This window comes from Haemorhous mexicanus, chromosome 22, assembly GCF_027477595.1.
Source record: "Haemorhous mexicanus isolate bHaeMex1 chromosome 22, bHaeMex1.pri, whole genome shotgun sequence".
In the NCBI taxonomy this organism is placed as follows: Eukaryota; Metazoa; Chordata; class Aves; order Passeriformes; family Fringillidae; genus Haemorhous; species Haemorhous mexicanus.
The window spans coordinates 9765279-9785698 of record NC_082362.1 but is presented as its reverse complement, the minus strand read 5'-3'; the positions used below and the strand labels follow the sequence as shown (position 1 = coordinate 9785698).

Genomic DNA, 20420 nt, shown 5'->3' with positions numbered 1-20420 from the left:
ACGAGCAACAACTCTGCCTGTGAACTCTGGCAGGGCTTTTTTTCAAGATGTGCAGGACAAGAAGCACCTTTACTCACAGTGTGTGACTCCAGCCAGGGTCTGGTAGAAGGTGGGGGTGTCACTGTCATCAGTGAGGGTCACGTAGACCCCTCCTGAGAGCAGCCACCGCGAGAAGGTGAAAGCGTCTTTGTTGTGCAGCAGCCAAACCCTGAACTTCTCATAGTTCACCTTCTCACCCTGCAAGAAAAACCAGAAAATGGGAACTGTTTTTCTCACTGCCAGTAAACAGGAACCATCCAGCTGTATGAACAAAAAATTGGGACAATCTCCTAGAAAAATAAGTGCTAATGTAATTTTTCTGCTTGGAGCCATGCCTTTTTTTTTCCTTTCCTTTTGAAACAGCAATGGGAGGGAAATTAACTTTGAGTTCTCTCTGCATTTCAGCCACCTACTCAATGTGGCCTTTGGAAACTCATTTACTCTGAACCTCAGGTGAAAGGGATGAAAAGAAAAATGGTTACTTGCAATTCAGAAGAGCAGAGGTTATTTTGATGAATTTAAATGTATTATTATAGATACCAGCTCTGCTGCACCAAAAACCAGGTGCTATAAAATCACAAAATCATAAACATTCTGTTCTATCTGTGCAGGTATACAGACAACACAGAAAAATCAGATCTGGGAATAACTGATGCTGTGATTAATTACTGCAGGAACATGTGGACTTTTTTGCCTCTACTGACCAAAATCCACACTGGAGCATAAAAGTGAACATGACATTCTCAGGATCTCCTCACTGCCTGTCTCCTGGAGCTCCCTGCTCAGGAACACATAAAAACTAGACATTGACAGAATTCCAGTGCTGTTTAAACCATTTACTTGGATCCTTGCCAAGCTGTGCCCATGAAACCATAGGGATCAGCAGACTAATTTCTACAGGACCTACAAAACTACCTCAAATCAAAGCAAACCCATTATCAGTAGACAAACTCATTATATGGAGATTCTCATCTCCAGGGGAAATAAACAGGGGTCTGCAAAGTGGAAGAGGTTTCAAGTCATTGATTATTTAAACTCCCCTCATATCACAGACCATTAAACTTCACTGAATTACATCTCTACAGAATCCAGCAATTTGCATTTGGCCACGGACTATCTGCAACTGCCAAGTGCAGAAAATTGAAAATTCACTATATTCCCTTTGCCAGGCTGCTCCAATGGCTCATCACCAGCACTGCTGAAACATTTGCTTCCTATTCCCATTGCAGGGCTTGTTTCAGTTCCAGACACTCATTCTTTTCATGCCTCTGTTTCTAGACTGAAGAGTTTTATATTTTCATCCAACAAATCACAGACTGGTTTGGGTTGGAAGGGACATTAAAGCTCATCCAGTGCCACCCCTGCCATAGGCAGGGACACTTTCCACTGTCCCAGGGTGTCCCAATGTCCAGCCTGGCCTCGGGCACTGCCAGGGATCCAGGGGCAGCCACAGCTGCTCTGGGCACCTGTGCAAGGGCCTCCCCACCCTCACTTTGATTTCTTATTCTTCCATTTCTCCATCAGTTTGGATCAAGAGAAAAGAACATTTTCTCACTCTCTGTTCCACCCTTTCCCTCTACTTTTTGCACTGCTCTTTGTAAAGGCAGCAAGAGCTGGGTCATTAAAACTCCAATTTTCCCTGGAAGGACAGTGAAGAGGAACAGAAAAACTCTGGACAGGAGGAAGAAAGCATTTGAAGCAAGCAATGATGACAGCTGAATTATGGTGGAACCTGAGCAATGCAGTTATCACTGAATTTCCCCCCTGTATTTCAGAAACAAAAGGAAAACTCAGATATATTCTAAAGCTTCTATTTCTAGCTGAGTATATGCAATAATCCTGATGAGCAGAAGTGCCTATAAACATCATCCTTGAAATCAAAGGCATCCTCCAGAAGGCAGGCAGGAAGGCCCACAGCAGGAACATTAAACTTTCTCACTCTCCAGCAATGACCATGGATGATTAAGAGCCCAGTAAATCCTGCTGAGTGGGTTATTACACTATTTTCATTTTAAAACAAAAATCAATATGCAGCATTTTCTTGAACAGGAAAATGCTCTGAAGCCCAGATTGATACTCATCTTCCTGCAAGGCTTCATAAAGAATTTCTGGATTTCTTGGACAGTGTGCAATTAACTTGTAGGGTGCAATCCATCACAGCACACTGATGGGAAATTAGAAATAGGAAATGGCTCTGGGGGTCAGCTCCAGAAGCTGCAGGGCAGTGGACTCAGGATTTATGGTTGCAGCCAGGCCTCAGGAATGCAATCACTGCCTCCAAAGCCAACAGGACACCAGGGCCAGATCAGAGCCTGGCTCAGGCACTGCCCACAACCAGAGCTATCTCCAGCACAGAATAATAAAACCTGAAGTAATTAAGTAACCTGATAGCCACAATTAAAGCTTCCAGTCAATCTGGTCAATCCTTTTGCCAGGGGAATGTGCAATGATGTCTCCATTTTGCTGGTCAGAGTCATCTGATAACAAACCAAGCAAAAACCCTGAAAACTCACCAGGATCCCTGGAGTCAAACCATCATCTATGAATACAGGAAAGCACCAATGCCCTGCTGTAGAGGGGGACTTCAGCAAGCTCCAAAAAGATTACATCTCTCAAACAACTTAAAGCATAATTAAATGTTGTAGCTCCTGGCAGGAAAATGATACAAAAGCAATAATATAAAACTATTATTTTGAAGCAAGCACTGCTTTCAGGCATTTTTAAACCCAGGGTGCAGGTTTTCTTTCTTCTCAGCTCTGTGTTCTAGATTTCTTCCCTGACTGCAATAAAATGTTCACACTAATGACTAAGTTCCCAGCAGCAATATTAGTATTTAAATTCACCTGATGACATGATCCCCATTGGGAATTGATCTCTTTCCAAGGAGCACAGTGAATGCAGGAGCAGAGCATGCCTGCACTTACACACCAAACACTGTTCCCATCAATATAAATTACATGGAATACCACAGCACAAAACCCATGAGCTTTTACCCCATTTAGACAAGGCCAATTTGTTCCCATAGGTGCATGAGTAAGAAAAAGAAGCTGCTTCATGTAATCTTGACTTTTTTGTCACTGCAGCAGGAGGAAAGGTGCAGGACACACCTCAGAGAAGCATTTCTTGAGTGACTCTGGGACTTTCCCATCAACCACATGCAGCATCTTCTCCATCTCTTCACGGACAACATAACTCCCAGATTCATTAGAGAACAGGCTGAAAATATCTGGGGAAATAGAAATATGTGTAAACATCCCTGGCAGTGACATTTTTCAAATGCAAGGTCTATAACTGGCTGAGAATGTCAAAGGCTGTACAACAGCTAAAGGACTAAAACCTTGGGTTGATCCAAGTTCAATACAGGTCCACAAGGCTTAGGTCAAGACCTTCCTTTTCTTTTACCATTGTAATCAAAAGGAAAATGAAATTAACAGAGAAGACAAAACAACAGAAGTCAGTAGGCAGATGCTTTCTATTTTTTTGAAAAATATCAATGCCATTCTCCTTCCTCTGCCCACACACAGAGACCATCAGGCTTTCTGTAGGATCCCAACACTGACATTCATGGTGACTTGGCAAATATTTCATTTTGATGAATATAGAAAACAAAAGTGCAATTAATTTCCAAAAATACAGCTAAAAATGCTTCCAAAAATCCCATCCCCACTGTAAAATGGTCACATTTTACACTCACAGCCCACTGTCTCATTGTTACTAAGTTACATACTTACATTTAGTTTTCTCCTCCTCTCTGCCTCTTGTGAGTAGAACTAATCCAACGATCAAGTTATTGAAGTGCAGCCCTTTGGATATTCCTCCAAATGAACAGTAGATAACCTAGAAGAATGAAGTAGAGAAGTTAACCAGAACCAGGGCAAACAGAGATGCCAGAAGCAAAACCAGCAGCTTACACTGAGGCTCCATCTGATGTGGTTTTTAGGCTAATCACATTCAGCTAAAGACACTTCAATTATTAATTGTGTTACCCTTCTGTAGCTCTTCTGGTACTGAGCAGCCTTTATTTAGTGAAACACAGGTACAGGTCATCAACAGCAATATAGAAACTCCACATTAGAACCCTCCAGGGAAGACACTTCTCACTTGCTTGTGCTGGTGTTTCCCCAAATTTCTTCATCAGGGCTGAAATCTGCCCCAGGCTGGGCTCTGATAATCTCCAGGGCATCAAGGGGATGCAGCAGGAATCCCCAAGGCAGGCTGGCAGCAGAGAGGGGAACACCAGAGCCCTGTGAGTCACTGCAGCACCACAGGGTGCTTTCCACTACCAGCCAGGACTGGGAGTGCCCAAACCAAACCACTCCTGGGCCTGGCAAGGCCAGACCCGGCCAAGCCACCCAGTGCTGTGGTGGCAGGAAGGTGACAAGGGAACAGCTGACACAGAGTGGCTACACCAGATTTACTGCTGCTCCTGCAGCCTGGCTGCAGAGACCTCAGCAGTGCTGTGCCACCTGCAGAAACCCTCTCCTTGTCTGTCTGTCTGTCCACCCATCCCTCTGGACTACTAAAATCTGTCTGCAGGCACGGTCATGTCGATCCACGCACAGCGAGGTCTCACTGTCCCCAGAACACCCTGACCCTCACTCCCACCCCACCCTGAGACTCAGCACTGCCCAAACATTTCCACCTCCACAGGGCTCAGATCAGCCTCTTCTGCTGCTCAACTTTAATCCATGCACAAATGCTTGAAGGGCTGAATTATTAAAACTGAACTTGTGCTTTATTTGGACACAACAATTGTAGAGGCCTCAAGGCAGAGATTTGAATTCTACACTTTTTATGTCTAATCCTTCTGTCTTCAAGGCTACACTGCCCATGTGAGCAATTCACCTTCATATTCCACTGGAATAATTTTTTTTTTTTTTTTAAATATGCAGCTGAAACATCCACTCACTCCTGCTGAACTTTGTACATCTCAGCTGTCATACCAGATGAGCACCAAACATTACATTTATACTTTGTTTCAACACAACCCAAGGATTGCTCATGAGATAAACAGAGGAAAGAAATTTTATGGATAATGTCCAATGTATCAGTATTTAATATATGGAATTACAGCCACAGGAGCTGGCACTGCCTGGAGTTTAGCTGCTCAGTCATTCCTGGGAAGAGTTTATAAACACTTATAAAATAGTGTTTTAGTCATGTAACACATCATTTCTCCACATTTTTTCACGTTGGTGTGGCATTTGGAAAACTTCTAATAACATGCACCATCAAAATGTGATGCAATTTTGTGTCTTCCAAAATTACTTAATGCTGTTGCAGCTTTACTTAAACCAGCCCCACCCAGGCAGAATGACAGCAATCTGCATTTCAGAATGTAAAATTCACTATCATTCTAAGGCACAGAGTACTTTTTAAAATAAAATTTAAGCCTGACATGTTCTGTTTCATGGGCAACTGAGGAGCATAACAAGATTTAAAAACCAAAGCTGTGCTCATGCTTCCCACCACCTGAGCAGCTTTCCTGCAGTTTAACAACACAGACACATCTCTAAATTTCCTTTTATTAGTATCTTCAACCCCATTCTCCCAGGAGATCCTCCCAGAACATTACTGTCCTGAACACTTAAAAAATGTTTTGTGTACAGGACAATCACCCAAATTGTTGGATTTAAGTTCCACTGTTTCATGTCCAGTTTAAAACTCCTGTGGTTTTAATTTACCAAATTCCTGAAGGCCTCAGATATGCAAACCCATTCTTTACAGCATGTAGAGCACACAGCCCAGCTCCAAGGCTCCAAATGATCTGTTCTAGTGACTGAAAGGCTGAAAACTCAGGGCTTTTAGCTGCCTAATGACTTTGCCTGCCTCTCCTCATCTTGAAGCCAGGAATTACAAAGCATCCCCTGACTCAAATCCCAATTTTGGCCCCATTTACAGTTTCCAGGCTCACAGATTTGATACTGCACTGCCTGAGTATGAATGCTACAAGTACATCATAATTTGTACTCGAATTTTGAGATGAGTTCTGATGAGAAGCCATCAAAAACCAATTAGGAGTCTTCCATTAATTTTATTTCACCACCTGGATACCACGAACTGCTCTATAACCATCATGAGTGTTAAAAGAGAGAATCATCACCAAAATTGTGTCTTTAAGGACAGATTTTTTAAAAAAATAAATTAAAAACCAGGCAGCAGACATTGGACACCCCAGAATCTCTATTAGTGACCAAATCAGTAACTTAATCCTTAACACTGCCATGAAAGGGATATAAAGGTACAAGTTAACACAGAATATAAAATTCTCAGACATTTGAAACCCCAGAATCTCTATTTGTGACCAAATCAGTAATTTAATCCTTAACACTGACATGAAAGGGATATAAAGATACAAGTTAACACAGAATATAAAATTCTCAATATTTTATACTATTTCAAACCAATGTGAAAGATACTTTTTTTTTTTTTTTTAATCTTAGGGGTTACCAACTCTCAAACTCAAAAATTCATGCTGAAGACAGGCTTTAAGCTCTGGGCAAATCAGACCCCTCCCCTTCCACTGCAAATTCTCCTGCTAAGCCTTAAACACCCACATAAAAAGCCAACTGTTTACAGAAGTAAAGTAGTATCATCCTCTTTGCCAAAATTGAGGAAAAAAGGGGAGAAAAAGAATGGAGGAAAGATTAAGCTGAGGAAAAGGAACTCTGCCAGAGTGTAAAACCTTCAGCAATGCAACACTTCAGCACTCACATTATCTAAATAAAACTGGGGGACTTGCACCATCCTCTGAGGTCAACAGCTCTGAGGATGCCAAAAATAGAGGCTGTGACTAGGAATGACATGGAGCAAGAGATCATTTGAAAGGTCTGCCTAATCTTTGTCTCTGTACCAAGAATATTTTGATATCTTTCTCAAGAAAGGGCCAACTGTATAAAGGAAAACAACTTTTTATACATGCATATGTGTAGGATGGTATTGTTATTTTTTTAGATAGATATATGTTTATATCCATGTTGCAAATTTTGATTCTGGCTATTTTTCAGCTCATTCATACATCTGTTATGAACCAATTTATTTTTAAGAGCTTGTAAAGATTCATCTTTAGAAAACAAAGTAACAGCCAGTGGAATCTCAAAGAAACCAACAGCAAGTGCATCTCTGGAGTAAATAAAATCTGTTATTATGGTCTTGTTACAAATTCCCAGTCTTTTAATTGCCCAAATTTACATCTGGATATTTAGGATTACTTCAAAATCATCTACCAGGTATTCACAGGGTTGGGAGCACATCTCAGCCCAGCACCTCCCTGACCACCCAGGATCCCAGTCTGGAACACCACTGCCAGGCAGAGAAGGTGCACTGTGAAGCTGCATAAAAAATGGGAAACAATTCAATCAACTCCAGAAACATTTGTGTGTGCACAGCAGACCCAGCTGCCCACTGTCCCCTGCTTTTGGCTTCCCAGGAAAGCAGCAATTCCAGCTCACCTCAGCAACTTTGGGAGGGACCCCATCACCCAGAACTTCCCTGATGAAGCACTGCTGGGTCATGTAATAGGAGAGGCCACAAGTTCTCTTGAAAGCATCTTTGAGCCTCTTCAGTTCTATGTCTGTAACTGAGAACAGAGGAAAGAAAAAAACATTTGGTCAATGAAGATGTTACAAAGATAACAGCTGAAGGAATCTCAAAATCCTCACTCCTTACATTTACCTTCACAATAAAAAGACACCAAGAAATTAAATGCATGATTTCCCTTAAAGAGTGGGAAAATGAGATCTAATCATCTAATCTTGCTTGAAAAGAGACAAGGGAAGCAGACCTGTGGTTACCATCAATGGGAACAACAGCTCACTGCTAAGTTTTCTGACTACAATAGTGGATTGTAATTTGTTCTAAATTCAGCACCATTCTTGTCACACAAAGGAAAATGAGGCAGCTTTATGATCAATTTTGCATTGCATGTAAGCCAGGGAAATTATCTGCAACCAACAGTGGTGAATATTTTTAAGAGCAGCATCATTCAAGCAGTTTCCTCTATTAACCAGTCTGCCTTTCTGTATTAAAACAAATAAAATACTTTATCACCACAAGTTCACGAGACAGTGCAGTGAGGTGTGATTTAATAGGAATAAAATGTTGGACTACATGTAATTCTTCACCCAAGATCCCTTTGCACAGCCAAAATCTGCTTGCCAGCTACACCTGTTCAAACTTGTTCACAACTGCAAAGGTGGAAAATGTGATGACATCCCACTCATCCTGGCCTGGGAGCTCCCTGGAAAGCTGTGCTGCCTTCAGATTTTACAAGCACAAAGCAACTTTCTAAGAAAGTGTTTAAGAAGGGAAGGATCTGGTGGAACAAAACAAGCCCTCTGTCCAAAGCCAGGCTGCAGGGAATGGCACAGGACCCCCTGGAAGTTCCTGAGTGGTGCAGAAAAAGCAATTTACCATGCAGAAGCCCAGGGAAATGATGCTGCACACGGGAGCTGTGTCACTGTATTTATAGCAAAGCATTTTCCTTACCCTGCTATCACGAGCCAGACACAAACAACACTGCCATGGCCAAAGGCTTGTGGAGCTTTTTGTCAGCCAAAATAAAACAGAGCACTTGAGGGCTTAACCCAGCACTCAGTAAAACTTCTACTTGTCAGTTAATTCATTCATCAAAAGCAGAAATCAATCCTTAAAAGTAAATCACATTAAAACATTCCTCCCTCGTTTTAATCCGAGTCAACACGGAAACAGATGTTGGCTCCACTTAACAACTGTGTAAAAACAGAAATTGGGTTCCATTTCCTCTCAAATTATATTACAGATTCTGGGTATTTCTAACCATAAAGAAAAAAAAAAATCCAAGTATCTAAGAGAGAAACCTCAAGTGTGACCCACACAGCACCAGAGCTATCAATTAGCACAGTGGTGATTATCATGAGCACATCTCTTGTTTGACTGAAACGAGCCTGCTTTAATTACATGGCAGGAGAATGTTGCTCTCATGCTGTTACCTGGCTTAGAAGGTGTTTAAATTCCATTATTCCACAGTAACATCCCAAGCCAGGAGGAGATGAAGGGGGGTGCTTCACCTCCAGTCACCTTTAAGCACAACCAGGGACAACTCCCCACGTTCAGTGGGTGTTGGGATTGCTCAGGGATCATGGAAAGGGGAAGCTCCTGGATTTGTACTTTGGGCACAGCAAAGCAAACAGCCTGGATCCCAGACTAAACCCAACAACAGTTCTGGGATTGAATTATTCTCATTTTTTGCAGCTTTTATATGCCTGCTCATACACACATAGCTTTAACAAAAATAAACTCTGTGCTCTGGTTTCTTCTCCCTCTCTTAATTCTTTGATCTCCCCACCATTTCATCCAGCCTGCTTTGGGGTTATTTGGCAGAAGTTTCTATACAAACATTTGCTAAGCTGATGCTTACAGCACCCCTGACTGCCCAGTGTGCACTCCAGGCAGAGCTCAGGAGCAGGAAAATCCCATAGAAATGTCCCTCCCATAATCCAAGGGAGTGACTGGAGTGCCAGCCAAGGTGAGGAGAAGGTTGGCTACAAGGCTTGTCAAGCAATACTCCCAAGATCTTCAAAAAGAACTGCACCATCAGTCTATTTAACAGGGGTGATAAGTTGATACTGCCAGTCCGTGTAACATTTCAAAAGCAAATTATTATTGCCAGAGCCCACTCAGTATTATTGTTTGCATACAGAAACTACAAAAAAGGTCATGGAATAACAGGCAAGGTAATTGCTTCCATTCCTTCCCCAGGAGCCATTAAAATGACTGATGCTGCCCATTTAAAATCATCTGCAGAGCTTTGTAAAGATAAGTTCATTATACATTTAGATCCATGCACATGAAAGTACAACTGAAATGAGCAGAGTATAAATCAAAGATATTATCAATGTTTACTATGAGTCTGGAAGGCAAAATATTTGAATTCAAAATCCCAACACCAAAGCACCAATTATTCAACAGAGATAGAGCACGATGGCATTTGAGAGGAAATAAAACTAAGTCTTCAATTATTAAAGGAACATTTCTAGAAGCAATACATCTATTACTATAATAACTGTAATAATTTTAGAAATTAGAACACTCACATCCCCAGAAGCTGCCTTTTTTCTCTCAGTTCCACAAGCCCAACACACAGGAAGCACCACAGAACACAGAGGGGTTTTTCATCCTGCCTTTAGACACCAGCCTGTCTCCTACACTGTTTCCTCCACTGACTGAAGTCCTTTCATTAGGAATATTCACTTTTTCCAAAGGCACAGATTCCCCAAACACTTCCAGGAGCCAGTTGTCTACAAACACCTCTGAGAAGAGCATTCACAGGCTGCTGTCATTAGACACAGGAGACAGACACCACACTATGGGCTGCACCCTTGTTGGATTCACAGCCTGACAGGGGAAAACAGACCCTGACAACTTCCCAGGAGGAGTCTGTGGTAGTGAGCACAGCAAAAAGCATCTTCACATCCCACCTGCCACTAACAGGTGGCAAAACCTCAATATTATTGCAGGGAAAGTGACTCAAGTGGAGCTGCACATTTCATTCTTTGCACCTCCAGAGCACACCAGTGACCTTTTGACTGTGAGGTTGATTCAAGGTAACAAAAGCAAGTTTCAGTCCTTAGGTACTGTGTGACAATCCTTCAAAATCTACCTGCCCACTTCCAAAAAGCACCAGTGAAACCAAGTCCCACAGCCTGTCACCCATGGGAGCTTTGCTAACACAAAGCTCCTGTGCCACCTCAGCAGGAGGGTTGCCAGCAAAGCTGCAGACACTTGAGCAGGAGATTAGTGCTGCATCCAGCTCTCCAGGGAATATTCCAGCTCCAGTTTGTTTAATAAAGTTTAAATGAAACCACACAACCTCAGCTAAAAATGTCACCCGGCTCAAAGTAATTGTAACAAACCTTCAGCTCACCAACTGCTGAGGGTATTTTTAGTTTCCCAGCCTTACTTAAACTTCAGGCTGTTTATATGGATGTACTATTCCACTTTTTTTGTTTTCATTCCCATCTATCCAGGTCATGAAATGTGTAGTGCCTTCCAAACCTGGCCCCTGCTGGAAACCACCTCGTTCTGCTCTGCTTTCACACACCTGTCACCAAGTCATCCTGGGCTTTTCCTTTTGGACTAAAACTCTATCTGGAGCTCAGATGATGCAAGTCCAACCCTAGACTTAAACCTTGTTTTGCCACCCCAATAAAACTGCTCAAACCAAGCTGGAGGAAATCAACCCTTCCAGTGGAGCTCTGAACCTCTATGCACTTGAGACTTTTTTTTTTTCTCTTCCCACATCCTGTAGCTCTAATCCCACCCCCACCTTCTGGGAAGGTTCCAAAACACCCTGTGAGCAATGTAGGGTTTGGGGTACAGCACCACCTCTGTCCCCTCCAAAAATCACACTGAAAGGACAATTTTTGACAACAAAAACTGAGCAGCAAATACCTGGCTCAGCAAAAGCTGCTCTGCTGTTACCAGGCTGCTAGTGAAAATTATTAAGAGTCATCATAAAAATATAACTGCATGGCTAAATACAAGTAATATTGATATTTTTGCTTTTTCACATCCTGTTTTGGAAAAAAAAAAGGAGAAAATGGTGACATCAAAGCCAATTCCTCACTACACTGCATATTCTGTGACACTTCCTCAGAGGCCTCTGAATCTGAGCTAAGGTTTGCCAAAATTACCTCAATAAAGTGTTTTATTCAAATACCATAAGAAGGAACTTAGAATCTCCCTTAATTATACATATTTTTGATGATGTAACTATTGAACATAAGAAATAAAAAAACTGCCACACACTCTGCTTAAAGGTTAAAAGGAGTGGTTGGTCAGGTCTAGTGGAGTTATTACAGCTTAGAAAAAAATTATTATACACCTCACCTGTGATATATGCATCAAGAGCAATAAATGTATTTAAAATACATTTATTTTAAATGTATTTTAAAATTCCTGTTGTATTTAATAATTGTATTTAAAATTCCTATTTAGTATTTATTTGCAAAGTGAAACCAGCCACAAAAACACCTTTCCTTACCACACTTTTCCCCCAATCCTTCCAAATTAAAGCACACTGATGTCAAATGCTGAGAAACAGAGGCTGAGAGCCAAAACACAGCTTTCCACAGCAGCCACTTGTCTGATGGAGCAAAGGTGACAAATAAAAGCATTTGAACTCTCAGTAGTGCCTGAGACATGCAGGCAAGAGACACTTAACCTCCCCATGTCTTGTCTCAGCTCTGCAATGGATATAAATTCCAGCCTGCATCAGACAGATGTGTGATAAATGAGCTAAGATATTGTGGAAAAGCACTACAAGCTACTACTAAAAAGCTGATTTAATCAGTGAAAAGGGCAGAACTCCAAGTGTTTAACTGAGGGCAAAGTGGAATTAATCTGTCCTGGCTACTATAAACTGACCAATTAACATCAGGTAGAACTAATTGGACACAGAAACAGCTCCAGAATCACAAAAGCTCCCAGCAAACCATCACTGTCATTAGGAGGAGCAGCAGTAACCACAGCAAAAAGCTGATCTTTGTCCCAAAAGCCTGAAATACTTCATTAGACTATGTGAAAATAAAGGATTTATTGGTTCACAGGTTGCCAGCACAAAACCCAAAGCAGCCCAAGCAAGGGAGAAAACCACGACTTATCACAGTGCTGAAAGTCAAAACAGGAAAAAAAACATTGCATAAGCAGGAGGAGAAAGCACAGGATAAAAAGGTCAGTCAAGGTGAAGGGTCAAGAACCTTTCCAGCTCTTCTGACTGAAGCACTGGTGATTTCTCCCAGAAATGGAAGCATCAAAATGCCCCAATACTCTTCAAACACATCCCAAAATCTGAATTTCCAATGTCACTGCTGGGTGAAAAGCAGCTTGCTAAGTCAGTGCCTCAAAAAACAAAACCCCACCAGCCCTGCACATCACAAGTACACAAAGCAAGCAATAATTTGCCACCATCAGCATAACATTGCATTTATTCTTTACTAAAAATAACCAAATCTGAATTCTAATACAACTGACAACTTGCTCATCCTTCAGAAAGCAAGGAAAAAAGCACCTGTCTCAAGTTCTTCCTCACTTCCAGCTCAGGTTTTTTCATAATTCTAATATTTTGATTTTTAAGTGACAATTTTTGAGGTTCAATATCAAACTCACAGGGCATATAATTCTCTAACCAGACAATTATCTTCCCTGTAATCACTCGCTCAATATTTCCCTTAGGAATCTTCATCCTAGTTATACATGGAAATTTTATTACTTTTTTCATTAGTCTTTATTGTGACTTAATGGCTGTGGTTATGAAGTTGTCAAGAACCAAAGCAATTACTAAAAAGCTTCAAAGAGGTAAAATGTGCAAGTGAAAGTAAAGTGTGTTTGGGAACAACCCCAAATTGGAGGAACCAACTGCAAAATACAATTGAGATAAATGAACCAGCTATGACTAAAAAGTCAACCTCCACACCCACACTCTCTTGCTAAAAAAGAATCCATTTGGGAATATTTTGGGAGAAAACAGACTAAAAATTCCTGCCTTCCCTAATGGAAGAATGAACCCACTCCTAAGGAATGTTTCATGAGTGGAATATCAGAAATGGCACCACTCAGTTTTCACAGGGCACCTCCACAAAGGCTCCACACATTTACCAGTAACAGGAATTTAAGGATAACAACACCACGGTTTGGGGATTGGAAAACAAAAAGGAATTTCTCAATCCAGCTGTATTTTTTTTCCTCCCACCTATTCTTTGTTTCTGGTAGCAGTGGCTCACCCTGTGGATAAAGCTTTCCCTGCTTCTATCAGACCTTCCCCTAATGCATCTCAAAGGTTTAACATCTCCTGTGCAGGCAGTGCAAGGAGATTTACTCATTACAACAGGATTTGCCAATTTTCTGCAACACCAATACTTCGCATTTATGTGATGCTTTTAATCTTCAAAGAGCTTCCTCCTCACAGTTCCCATTCCCAAAAGCATGCCAGCATTCCCAGCCTGTTTTATCCTTCTCTATCTTCATCAGGGCACGTTGCTGTTTGGATTAACTCTCCCAGTAAGCCCAGTGTGGAGAGCAACTGGTACATAACAGCCAGAGAAATAACAATAATAATAATAATAATAACAGCAGTGAAATAATCCTCCCCCTATCTGAGCATGGAAATCTTATTGGCCATATTTTAGATCCTCAGGAATTAAAGGAGCTCCCTGGTCCATCCACATGAGCCATGGGATAAACCTGAAAGAACCTGAAAATTCACAAAACATTGCAGATCAGCAAAATCTATTTTACCATTTTTACAACTGCAAATTTAAGCACAATCAGCTGCAATATTATGTATTAGGGACAAATAGGGATTGATGTTATCAAGTAAAGATTTGGTAGACTCATTCTCCAGGAGCAATTCCTAGCCCTGGACCATCCCAGGATGTCACCTGTCCCACCCACAGGCTCCTGTCCTCTGCTGGCTGGGAAAGGGGCAAAAGGGGGACAAGTTTTAAATGGTTTTAAACAGAGCACACACCATCTTGAGCAGCAGCACTGAGAACCCTGAACTACCCTCCTGGAGAGAACAGGGACTAAAAATTAATCAGGAGTCTGGGATTCCCATCTTGCCCTGAGTTCCAATATTTGCTCTCCCTTTCCACTGCTGCTTTCCTCTCGTGCACCTTCAGAGCTGTGGTTTGTCCATGATTTCCCAGGTGAATGTTTTAGCTCTCAATCTTTGCAGCATTTAGAATTAATGTTTAGTCCTGTTTAGATTGGAAATTTAACTCTGCTTTTCTGAGCTGTCCCTTCATCAGTTTTCCTGGCAAACACACTGAAGGTTTGTGTTGTTTTAGGTGAGCAGAGCAGCTTCTGTCACAATTCAAAAAAGCTGCTTCTGCTTTATTACCACCATGAAAATGATCGAGACATTTATGCTTGTTAAGATTCACAAAATTACAATACAAAACTCATTTCCAAGAAATAAACACCCTGCTAAAATGAAAAGCAAGTGCCAACTATGTAAATGCAAACACCACATAAGGCCCGTGCTACAAAATAAATTGAAATATAACAAATATTTCATACCCTGTCTCCCAACAGTGCCAAAGATACTAAACACAGCTGTAATATGAATTGTTCTTTAAATAAAAAATTATAGTCTAAGCCTGAAAGTTAAACAGAAGCTACAACTTCTACACAGGAAGGCAGAGCTTCCCATCACCTTCAGTGAGGAGGAGAGGCAAGGAAGGAGCTCTAATTTGGGATTGCTGGCATAGTTTTGATCAAATATTCACTCCAGTGTTGGCCTCTGGCAGCTAAAAGAGCCAACTCTAGTAAAGCACAGTACTTACATAGTGTGACACGAAGAATAAAAGATTCAGCTCATATTTATGCATTGCTACATCTTAATTTCTGAAGTCAGAGGAAAAATATGACTCACTTGCAAGACAAGTGCTCTGGCACAAACACTCCACACGTGTGTATTCCTATGGCCAAGAAAGGCTCTCTGCTTCCAGCCTTCCCATTCCCAACTCTTGGGGACACATCTGTCTAAAACAGCACCTCAAACTCAGCTGTGAAGGGAATATTTCAGAGTCAGGTCCCAAATTGCTGTCTCCTGTCACACTGTTACAAACACATAATGACAAGCTTGATATACAACCCGTGAAAGGCTGAAAAACACCAGCACAATCACAAACACAGCCACTGGACTAGGGAGTGAAGAAATAAAATGAAAACCACCACGTGCTTAGTTCTGGGACCCCATTACATGGCTGGTAGAACACCAAGAGCTGAATCAGAGCTTTATTTTTTAACAGACAATTGCAAACAATTAGCATTACTATTTCCAAACTCCATCCCCACTGCTGCATCTCCTGTTAAGAGAATCCTCAATGAACATCCCAGGATTCATATTTAGGATTCATATTCATATTTCCAAACTCCATCCCCACTGCTGCATCTCCTGTTAAGAGAATCCTCAATGAACATCCCAGGATTCATATTTAGGATTATCCTGGAAGATGCCCTGCTAGTTTTACATTAGAGAGCTCCTCACTGCAGATATTCAGCATTAGCTGTACATTTCTCCTAAGGCATCCATGGGAAGGATGAAGCAGCACATTCAGAGCCACCCTGGAACAGCTGCATGGAAAGCAGCTCCAGTGGCACTGAGCAGCCTGGATGGGTGGGATGGCTCCAATTCCAGAGATTGCTCTGAACACCCTGCCCATTGTTCCACAGAAACAGAAAAGGTGTCAGAATGGCTTCTCACCAAAGAGCCCCAGTGCCCTGAAGAGAGGCAGCAGCTGGGATCTCTCTCTGAATCCCTGGAGAGACTCACAAGATATCCTCAAGGACATCACAGTCTCTATTAGCAGCAGTACATTTGCATAATAAATTATGAACATTTTATGATTCTATATTTATCAAATATTTTCTATTCTGCTTTTTAACCTCTCTCCCTGTAACACTGTGGCCTCTGCAGATATTTATCCTGTGTTCTGCACTGGAATTAAAACATGTTGTGGTTTCTTCCTCCTCTGCCCTATCAATGTTGCAATCTACTCACTATCTTAAAAATAACATTAGTTCTCACAACACATTTACACCACAATTCTTTAACCAGGGTGATCAGAGGACAACGCTGAATTGCAGGTAACAAAAAAAAGTGGGGAATTGGTTAATGGCAAAGAGATCAATTATAATTCTTTAGGCAAAGACAAATCACGTTGTTAGCTGCAGGATTGGAAAACAGGGACCAAAAAGTTCTGACATTACTGTTCCACTGATAACAAGCCTCCCTAAATCCTGCCACAACACAGACCAGGCTGCCCTGACTGCACCAGCTGCTGCTCATTCATCCCAAAGCACTCCTGTTTCAGCTGTACAAAGTGCAAATCCACTTTTTCAATTTTTAAACTGAAATCTGGGATTTAACTGTATCACATCACCAGGGAAAACGTGCTAGAAATCTTGACAAGACTAGGAAATTTCCAGAGTAAGATTTTGCTTCTGGATAACACCTAACAGCTAGAAACAGGGATTGAAAAGAAGTGCTTCTTCAGCCCAAAATACATTCATGATGCCACATTCAAGTTCATTTTTAGAACAAATTCAATCTGCAAAACTCAAGTTCTCATAATTACTATCCCAATACTTTCAGTTCTTTTTCCCCCACATCCACAGACTTATTCAATCTGGTACTTCCTGTTCTGTTTAGGGCTCTGTGTTTCTTTCACTTTTTTATTTCATTCAAGGTCTCAGAATTTTAAAAGAACAAATTTTGCAAACTAATGGAGTAAAATTAATCATCTGAAACAATTCCAGCATCTGAAGGGAGCTCACAAGGAAGCTGGAGAAGGACTCTTCATCAGGAACTGTGGTGGTAGCAATGGGTTCCAACTGGAAGAGGGCAAGCTCAAATCAGATAGAAATCCCTGTTAAAATATTTCAGCTCAGGAATCTGTCACAAACCCTGAGCACTGCCATTGTCACCAGATTTGAGATAAGGAACATCCATTCAAACACAAAAGAAACATAAGCATCCATTCTATATTAAACACTTAACATGAAATTAAACTGTGAGTGGATGACAACTGAAAGACCAGCTGACAAAATGAGAGACAGAATGTGAATAAAATCACAGGTTTTGAGGAAGAATTCCAAAGGGCTTGTAGTAGGTTTTCTTTCCAAAGGATGAAGCCTACATTTTTATACAGAATATAATTCTCATTTTGGCCCAATGACATTGCCTCTCACAGCTTGTGGGCCCAATTCAGACTCTAAACTAACTGAAACAGCTTCAAAGGATTTGGACATTTTTTTAAAAATCACCAAAATAAATGTTAGAGATTCCTTTTGCCTTTGTAGCTGCTGCTGGAAGCAGTGGCTGGCTCAGAGCAGCTGCCCCTGCCTGGCCCTGTGGCTGCAGAGCCTGAGCAGGAGGAAGTCAGAGCTCTTTGGAAGGTACAGACTGTCTCAGGGACTATTTAAAACCACTCCAAAAGTCAGAAGCACAGGGTCTGACAAAGCCAGATGTCCTTTCTGCCCATCCCAGCCTGCCCAGTGCTCCCACACGAGGGAGGGCTGGCCCTGCTGGTTTTTCAGGAGCATCCCTGTCCCAGGAACTGTGCTTGGCACAGAATCCTGGTGCTGGGCACAGGAACCTGGGCACATCATCAGCACCACCATTAATGCCTTGCATTGCCCCAAACACACCCTTGGGAAGCACAGGTTGCCTCAAAACCACATTTCCATGGGATGGGAGAGGCCTGTCCTGGATTGTGCCAGGTTCAAGGAGGATTGAAACACCCTGGAGATCAGGGCATGTCACTGCACCTGCCAGGTCACCCCACCTGTGACAGCTGAGCACAGGGGAGGCAATGATTCAGTGAGGAACCATTTCAGGGCTTGCACCAGTTCCACATTAAATAACATTTACATGGGAAATAAACCCTGGGCACTACAAACTGCCTGATTAGCCCTTGTCCAAACCTTTCTCAGCCTGCTCCTTTTATTCAACACCAAATAAAGGCCCTGCTGCAAATGTTACCTTATTTTTATGAGAAAAAATGTTTTTGTTAAACTTTTAGATGATTAAACCAAGAGTCTCACATCTCTAGGACTTCACACATACCAGTAATACACTAAAATAACTAAGGAATTTTCTTTAATTCTAATTAATCAATTAATAAACTACATAGAAAAATTCTGATTGATTATAGCTCTCATCAGTTTTTAAGCAGATTTGGTGAACTACTACAAAACCCACATGCAGACACATTTAGTGCCAAACCAAGATCTGAACTCAGTTTACAGCCATTAAAAATCAGAAATGCAGAAGAGATTGGACATCAGTTTAATAAAGCAGCATTTCAAAGTGATGCACTTCCCAAACAAGCCCCACCTGCAGGGACCATGTCAGCCCTGCTCAGCTGTAAATACAACCCCATAAAAACCCCCATTTCTCAGAGGTGTTCAAATTCATTATATAAAAAAAGAAATGAAAACTACTGTCAGACAGCTCAGCTGCAAACATTAAAGCCACACAGCCTATGAGATATGGAATCATCTCCAACAAAGGTAAGGTGTCCCTGGAGAAATCACAAAAGAAAATGTGCATTAGGATTTTGCCACCCTTTTTAGGCAAGCAGGGAATTTTATTCCAGTAAGTGCCAGCAATAATCCAGCATTCAAAGTTTGGTGAATTAGGCCCTTTCAAACTCTTAGGCAGAATCTACCTTAATGGATTTTTCTTCTACATTCATCTTTGCCCAAAGGCTTCATTGTCTCATTATGTAAATGACCTTTTCATATGAAAATTAAATGTTAAAGATGCTTTTTGTAGTTCTTCAATACTGCAAATATCACATGGACATTCACAATAATTCAGACTAAGTAAAACTTATAGAAAAAGCACCTGCTTCAAGGAATGGAACAAATTAAGAAATAACTTGGTTTTAAATGACTAAGAATTGAAAGTCTTAATTAGAATTAACCCACAAAACTTTCTTTTCTATACAGAAACTCAAACTAGGAAACCATCAGGCAAAGAGGAGCCCTGAAGGAGCCTTGAAGGAGGCCCTAAAAACCCCAGCTGGGCAGGTCTGGTTTACATCAGGCTTGGAAATAACCAAAGTCAGTGGACAGAAACAACTCTGCTGTCTGAAAATGCCACACTTGTCCTACCCCTCCTCCATCAGCTTTCTGTATGCTCACAGTATTTAGAACTTCTTCTTGGGCCAGAACAGAGCAGGATTATTTTCATAATAATTCATAACTAAGTCATGGAGATGTCAAGAGAGCTCTGGACTCATCAGACCTCCCATAGAGCAAATGATTTATAGCACTGTATGATTCACAACCTAACCAAGGATACACTCCATTTTCAGGAGATAGTGACACTTTTTGAATGACAGGTATTAGTAACATCTGGATTTTTAAATACAGAACAATCCTACCCAGTCCTACCTCAAAGCAGCAGTTGTACAATAACCCTAATTTAGAGAATTCAATAGACACTTCATGCCTCACCTCATCACATTACTTGGTGATGCTGTGTTCTTTTTCATTCTCCCAGGCTTGTCATCCCTTCTGAGGCCCATTTTTTGAATCTGATTTCATTTTCTTGAGTACTAAAGAGCTGAATGCCTTGCTTATTTTATGAAAGGAGACAGTGGGCTGAGTTCCCTAGAGCAGAGCAAAGGGGTGAGGGTTGTTTTACTCATTCCTGCCAGTGCCAGCAGCCAGAAAGCCTGAAACTGTTACAAGTCAAGTAAACAGGATCCAAAGTAGTCCCCTCTTATTTTTTTTTCTTTCACATTTCATTAGAGATGCTTCATCTCACACTGAACAACTTCCTAGTTTCTATTTTTGTCCTTTTGTTTTTTTTTCCTCTGTAGGACACT

General features: G+C 41.4%; 1 protein-coding gene across 6 annotated transcripts in view; it reads right to left on the bottom strand.

The window, feature by feature from the left end:
- USP32 (ubiquitin specific peptidase 32) overlaps positions 1-20420 on the bottom strand; it is a 64044-nt gene that overhangs the window by 36281 nt on the left and 7343 nt on the right. For all 6 annotated transcript variants that reach the window (XM_059865595.1, XM_059865594.1, XM_059865597.1 and 3 more), the window contains exons 2-5: positions 7491-7618; positions 3771-3876; positions 3147-3265; positions 78-237 (exon numbers count right to left, since the gene is read on the bottom strand). In XM_059865595.1, coding sequence (XP_059721578.1) covers positions 78-237; positions 3147-3265; positions 3771-3876; positions 7491-7618 — 513 coding nt within the window. The remainder of the gene's footprint in view (positions 1-77; positions 238-3146; positions 3266-3770; positions 3877-7490; positions 7619-20420) is intronic.